Consider the following 7,280-nt stretch of genomic DNA (forward strand, 5'->3'; position numbering starts at 1 on the left):
GTCACAATACCTCTCTGTTAGCTTCCTCTGACTAACATCCTGCTTTGAGTTTTCTGACAGAGGATGTGATTATTTTTCCCTTGGCTCCCCACTAGATACTTGGATATCTTGATAATTAGACCATTGTGGCAAAGGGACTAGAAGCATGTATATGTCAAATGCAGCTACAGAATCCTTAATGAATGGAATATGTCAACTTCTTCTTTGCCAGAGACTTGGTTTTACTGTCATGAAAGGAATATAGGATTCTTGTCTGCATTTCACAGGAAATCTTTGTGACTGACATGTCCGCTCCAGTAGATGACTACTAGATCTAGCCATTACTTATTCCTGATGTACCCTGCCTAGTATGTAAAAAATGGCTCCGTATGTCCAAGAACAGCTGTGGAGTAAGGAGCTGGTGAAAGATTTCCCCTGTAATGTTTCTGAGGATGGTACACCTCAAATCTACTCCTAGGACTTGTGTGTGAAAATCTGATGTCATATTAGGTCACGTTTGTTCACAAAATTTCCAGCACCACTGTAAATACTGCAATAAAGACAATTAAGGCTATGTTCACACGATCCTTTTTTTGATCCTTTTTTTGATCCTTTTTTTTTCAGGTCCTTTTTCCATGCAGGGTACAGTCCAATGTTACTCTATGGAAAACAAAAACCGCTGTGCCCACTATCCTTTTTTTCTCAGGCAAATCCGCGAGGATTTGCCTGCAGAAAAAAAGAAGTACCATGTCACTTCTTTCTGCGGATTCAGCTCCTGTTTTCAACAGGCACCAATAGGAAAGTGCTGTTGAAAACCCGCAGAGGAATCTGCAGAAGAAACTGCAGGAAAGTCAGCAGTGCAGTTTTGCACTGCGGGTTTTCCAAATCAGGACCTGAAAAAAAAAGGATCAAAAAAAGGATCAAAAAAAGGATCGTGTGAACATGGCCTAAATGACTTCAGGCTCAAGTTCCCTAAGTGGATACAAAAAAATAAACAAATAAAAGAAATGTTTTAAATACACCCCCCCCCCCACACACACACACACACACACACACACACACACCTTTTTCCAGTTTTGTTTTGTTTGTTTTTTAAAGGCATATTTATCGTCATATCCATAAATGTCCAATCTGTCCAAATATAAAATTATGCAAGCAATACGTTAAACACTGAAAAGAAAAAAAAAAGCAACATTGCTGTAGTTTAGTCTCAGCACCACTCCTATAAGAATGCAATAAAAAGTTATCAAAACATCGTACATAACCCAAATTGGCATCAATAAAAACATCTCCCCACATAAAAAAACAAGCCCTCGCACAGTATTGTGCATTGATGGAAAAATAAAAAGTATGAGATTCAGAAATAAACCATTTTTTTTCTTTTTACTTTTTGTTATAAAGTTTAGATTTTTTTTCAACCACTAAAATAGAAAAAAAACAACTTTAAAAGGAGTTGTGTGGTGTAAAATAAGTCTGCAGTCAGTGTGTGACTGCAGACTTGTGAATCCTCCCACCGCATGTATTGTGACTGCAGACTTGTGAATCCTCCCACCGCATGTATTGTGACTGCAGACTTGTGAATCCTCCCACCGCATGTATTGTGACTGCAGACTTGTGAATCCTCCCACCGCATGTATTGTGACTGCAGACTTGTGAATCCTCCCACCGCATGTATTGTGACTGCAGACTTGTGAATCCTCCCACCGCATGTATTGTGACTGCAGACTTGTGAATCCTCCCACCGCATGTATTGTGACTGCAGACTTGTGAATCCTCCCACCGCATGTATTGTGACTGCAGACTTGTGAATCCTCCCACCGCATGTATTGTGACTGCAGACTTGTGAATCCTCCCACCGCATGTATTGTGACTGCAGACTTGTGAATCCTCCCACCGCATGTATTGTGACTGCAGACTTGTGAATCCTCCCACCGCATGTATTGTGACTGCAGACTTGTGAATCCTCCCACCGCATGTATTGTGACTGCAGACTTGTGAATCCTCCCACCGCATGTATTGTGACTGCAGACTTGTGAATCCTCCCACCGCATGTATTGTGACTGCAGACTTGTGAATCCTCCCACCGCATGTATTGTGACTGCAGACTTGTGAATCCTCCCACCGCATGTATTGTGACTGCAGACTTGTGAATCCTCCCACCGCATGTATTGTGACTGCAGACTTGTGAATCCTCCCACCGCATGTATTGTGACTGCAGACTTGTGAATCCTCCCACCGCATGTATTGTGACTGCAGACTTGTGAATCCTCCCACCGCATGTATTGTGGTCTGCGAGGATTCGTTGTGCTTACTCCGTCTAGTGGGCATGCCAACCACCGACACTGCAGACAGCACGAGCCGCTGGGCCAGTGATTGGCAGCAGCACTGTTGAAAGGATGTCACCGCTGCTGCCTGTGTGGGAGATGCAGCGCTGGATCTGGGGGTAAGTAATGAGGTTTTATTATTTATAGCACTGCCATTACAAACTTATCAAAAGAAAAAAAAAAGTTGGATGGGTGAAAACCCTTTTAAGGGATTAGTATGTGGTTTTTTTATTACCTTTTTTGAGGAATAGAACAACAATTATGTATGGTCTGAAATGGAAGGCTAAACGTTTCACATCACTTTCATTGGAGGTGTATTTTAAGCCTTTAACCGCCCCTTTAGAGTAGCCCAGCTTTGACCTGCCGGCATAGCCATCGGAGCGTGCTCTTGTTTAGTACATGGCCCATCTGTCTGCTATTATTCAGTCAATACCACTGTATATTTGAACCTCATCCTAATAGATCAGTGTTGTGCGACATTAGTGGGAAGATTGGCATTGAGCGTTGTGTTAATCGCACACACACAGCATTCTTATCGTCTTTTTTTCACTGAATGGCTCCATAGAAATCAATGTCTTCTATTTTCTGTTTTGTGTTCATTCTAGAATGTAAGGAGACAATGAGCATTACATGGGTGCGGAGTCATTCTTGCGCCGCACCATTCACATCTCCACTTTCTGCAGTATGGTGACTTGTGTTGCTCTTTCTCCCGTGATGCCTTTTTTCCATTCATTCCTTTGAATAGTGTTCTGTTCAGTGTGAGAGGAATACTGTGCTGGTTGGGTTGTACGGACATTACCGATGTGGGTGGAAGTGCAGAAACAACACTGATATTCTTACTGTTTTATTTCTTCTTCAGATTGCGACTCCAGTCCGATATACTGTAACATTAGGCGGGACTTCTATTAGTGTGAAATATCTGCGGAAATATGGCTACATGTCCACGCCGCCATTGGTAAAGGACTATATACAGGACAAAATGGAGGAGACAAAGGAACGTCTTAGTGGGAAAATGGAAGAAACCAGAGACATGATCAGTGAAAAGATGGAAGAAACAAAAGACAGGATCTCTGAAAAGCTCCAAGAAACCAAAGATTCCTTCACTTTTCGGAAGAAGAATGAATGAGATGATTTCATATCGTCAGCATGGCGGACTGTTCTTGGTGTTGTGCACAGAATATGACAATTGTTCTCAGCAGTTTTGCTATCTGATATTGTCGTCCTCTGTCCACCGTTGCACTTGTTTAGTTTTGAGCACTTATATGTAGAAATCCTACACATTCTCGTGTCTACGGCTTTTCACATTATCGTCACATCTTAATATATGCGTACAGTTAGACGTCATACTAGAAGCTTATCACTGAAATCCAATATAATTAATGTCTCATTCTGCAGCAAGTTGTAATAACACCGCAGGTGAATCTGCGAAGAGATTCCTCACGAGAAATGTGGATCATGACTTTCTGTACTTTGTCCTGTTATTAAATGGGTCGGGTGTGAATATTTTGGGTTTCAACTAGGAAGTGTCAGTGCCGCGAGTGTGCACACCGCTATCAGCAGTGATCGTAGGCAAGTGACCTGTTACGCATCAGACTACCCCCATATCGGTGTTTTTTGGAATCATGCAGCACAGCTTCACCCACTGACCTGATTAATGCCATGGGACTATCGGTCTGAAAACAGAATATCTGCTAGGTGGCAGCCAGTGATTTATCATTATTGTGGTGCAAACACTCAGATGTTCCATATAACGTGTAAAAGGATGGGATTAGGATTAGTCTATAGGATTATTTATACTACGTAGGTGCAGTAACCTATCCTGGCCAAGTCTGGTCTGCTGGTATGATATAGTATAAGATGTCCCATTTACCTGCCCTCTTGTAATGATATCCATTCTGGGAATAGGACGATAAGAAAGACTTGTGGCCCAATAAACTGGACCACCAAGTTATTTGTATTACGAAGTACATGGTCATAACTTTTATAGGTTATTAGTACAACCTTATTGTGATGCAGTATTGGAAATCAATGATAAGACGTGCCCGTGAGCCGGTTGTATGAAGCAGTCTAGTTAATATGGACGTATGCACAGCTCGCCGGCTTTTCTCCATTCAATAAATCCGGTGTTTGGTAAAATCATCACATATTCTTCCCCCAGGGAGTAGTGACCACATTTACATGGTATTTGCACACAGGGTCAATTTGTCATCTGGATATCTTCTATGAATCTGGCCACAAAACTGAAGCTTTTCCACAAGATATAAAGCTATGTGAATTGCGATGTGGATTTGCTGCGGATTTCACCCCATGTTTTGGAAAGGGTGATATCCACACTGAAAACCACCAAAAGAATTAAAAAATAAAAAATAATCACATGACAATTTCCAGGCTGAAGAATTCCAAATTTTGTAAATCTCATTTAACGGGCTAGTTACATATTATGCTGAAAATCTGCAGGAAATCCGCAAAGTGTGCATTTACCCTCAGGAAAGTGGTGTTTACATTTCCTTAGAATCAGATCCAGCATTACAGACAGAAAACTAAGAAATTTTTATTGTTAACCATAATTTTGTTAATTAAATTTCTATAGCACGATCAAGTCATCCTCCGTGTCCTCGTCTTCTGTTGGTTTCTAGCAGAACCTTGTGAATCATGAGAAAAGCATCTTTTCTCCAGATTTTCTGCTGAAAATCCTTGGCTGTGCCATGCGACCATGAAGAAGCACATATTTTGCAGACAGTTGTTACTCTTGATGGGAGAAATAATATAGTATTTTGTAATTGCTTTTAGGATTATATTTAGTTTATAACGCCACACACTCCCCAATTTAGTTATGCTAAAGTATAATATATAACAAACGTTCAAAGAACTTTTAAGAACAATTTGTATTTGTATGATATTTCTAACCAATATGCTATGTATCCTGCAATTGTAGAACTTTTCCCATTTGCAGGGTCCATTTCTAAGTAACTGTTTTTCCTAAGATTAGCTCCACCGTGGGCAGAGACTAGCTGCTATTCATGTCTCTCATACATGGAACACAGAGGATAGTTCAGTACTAAGCAATGTAGCTGTGAATCAAGCACTACAGTGAGGACTGATTCTAACTAGAAAGCGGCAACATTACCTCTCCCTCTATCCCCCTTGAGCAGCAACTCCTTTTCCCTAATCAGACTTCTAACATCTGCAGTTTGAACTTTCTCTTTACAGTTTTCTTTTTATTAATTGGTAAATAAGTTCAGGGGGCTGGTGGGAGAAGTGGCCTTTAAAAATGAATCTGTCACCAGGTTTTTGCTCTCTCATTTGAGAGTAACATGATGTTGATGAAGCTGCTTTAACCCCTTACGAACCTTGGACGTACTCAGTACGTCATGGTCGGCTGGTACTTACCGACATTGGACGTACTGAGTACTTCCAGGCAATTTTTTTACACACAACAGCTGATCGTGCGCGATCGCCGCCTGATGTCAGCTGATTCAGACAGCTGACACCCGGAACTTGGTGCAGGAGTGGTGCCTGCACCACTACCGGAACTTTAACCCCCTAAACACTACAATCGCAGCATTTGGCAGGCGCGCAAAGGCATGGAGCCCCCATTGCACTCTGATCAGTGCCCCCACAATGTCATAGCAGCAGCCCTATTGTTGCCAATGGTGACCCGATTGTCATCATGATGACATTCGAGTCCCCAGTCTACGGCAAGCCCCCGAGACCATGCGCAGAGCATGGTCTCAGGGGCTAGTGGTATTGAAGCACCCAACAGTTATCCATTGCAATTTTCTGAAATGCGTGATTCAGACTAAATCCCCGGCGGAAGATTCCTTATGAGGAGGCAGATGGAGGCACTGTGTACACTGTCTGTACTGTGATCTAGCAGTGTCCATCTTTTTATGCGAGCAAAAAAAAAAAAGTTCCGCCTAAGTTTTGTGCACTTCTGAAAAAACGGAAACCGCTGAACAGAGGCAAAACGAAGTGCAGAGTAACTCTGCTGCCTCATTATAGTGCGTGGATCCTTTGGGGGTTTAATCTCAATCACATCACTCGGCAATTTAGATGCAAACCCCAAAGTAAGTGCTCAGAGTACAGCACAGGATATATGTGATCCCAAACGTTATGTAAAATGTTCCCAATAAAAGTTTCAACTCAATCCACAAAAATTTCCAAAGGCGTATAATTTCCAAAATGGGGTCACTTGAGGGTGGTTCTGCTCTTCTAGCACTTTGTGGATTCCATATACAGATCGCCTAACTATTCTATGAAAATCTGTACTCCAAGCAGTACTGTACAGCCATATGTAGGGTGTTGCTACATTCGGCAGAAATTATGTGACAAATTTTGGTACAATTTTTTTCCCATTTCTCCTTGTGACAATCTAAAATCTTGGGCTAAAAATAATTTTTTGTGGTAAAAAGGTAATTATTTTTTTCTTCACAGCACAACAGTATAAAATTCTGTGACACACCTGTGGTGTCAATATGATTGCTGCAACCCTAGATTAATTCATCAAGAGGTGTATTTTGTAAAATAGGGCCACTTATGAGGAGTTCTGCTGTTCTGGCACCACAGAGGCTCTCCCAGTGGGTCATGGCACCCGCAAACCATAACAGTAAAATCTGCAGAATAATATGGTGCTCCTTTGCTTCTGAGCTTTGCACTGTGACTGAAAAGTATTTCCCGTTTACATGTAGGGTATTGGCGCACTCAGGAGAAATGTTTACAACAAACTAAGGTCCATTTATTTTTCCTATTAGCCCTTAGAAAAATTAAAACGTTAGGGCTAATACAACATTTTAGTGGTAAAAAATTAAATTATTCTTCCTTCACCGCCCAATAGTATAGTTTTGTCAATATGATCCCTGCTCCCCTGGATGAAGTCTTTGGGTAGTGTAGTTTGTAAAATGAGGTCATTTATGGGGATTTCTGCTGTTCTGGCACCTCAGGGTCTCTGCCAATGTGACCTACGTGGCCCCCTCAAGC

At 41.6% G+C, this 7,280-nt stretch overlaps 1 protein-coding gene across 6 annotated transcripts in view; it reads left to right on the forward strand.

The window, feature by feature from the left end:
- The window catches only part of FAM210A (family with sequence similarity 210 member A), a 50,818-nt gene extending 45,912 nt beyond the window's left edge, over nt 1-4,906 (forward strand). For all 6 annotated transcript variants that reach the window (XM_077270133.1, XM_077270132.1, XM_077270131.1 and 3 more), the window contains one exon: nt 3,163-4,906. In XM_077270133.1, coding sequence (XP_077126248.1) covers nt 3,163-3,429 — 267 coding nt within the window. In that variant the 3' untranslated portion in view covers nt 3,430-4,906. The remainder of the gene's footprint in view (nt 1-3,162) is intronic.
- Nucleotides 4,907-7,280: the final 2,374 nt, after the last annotated feature.

This window comes from Ranitomeya variabilis, chromosome 6, assembly GCF_051348905.1.
Source record: "Ranitomeya variabilis isolate aRanVar5 chromosome 6, aRanVar5.hap1, whole genome shotgun sequence".
Classification (NCBI taxonomy): domain Eukaryota; kingdom Metazoa; phylum Chordata; class Amphibia; order Anura; family Dendrobatidae; genus Ranitomeya; species Ranitomeya variabilis.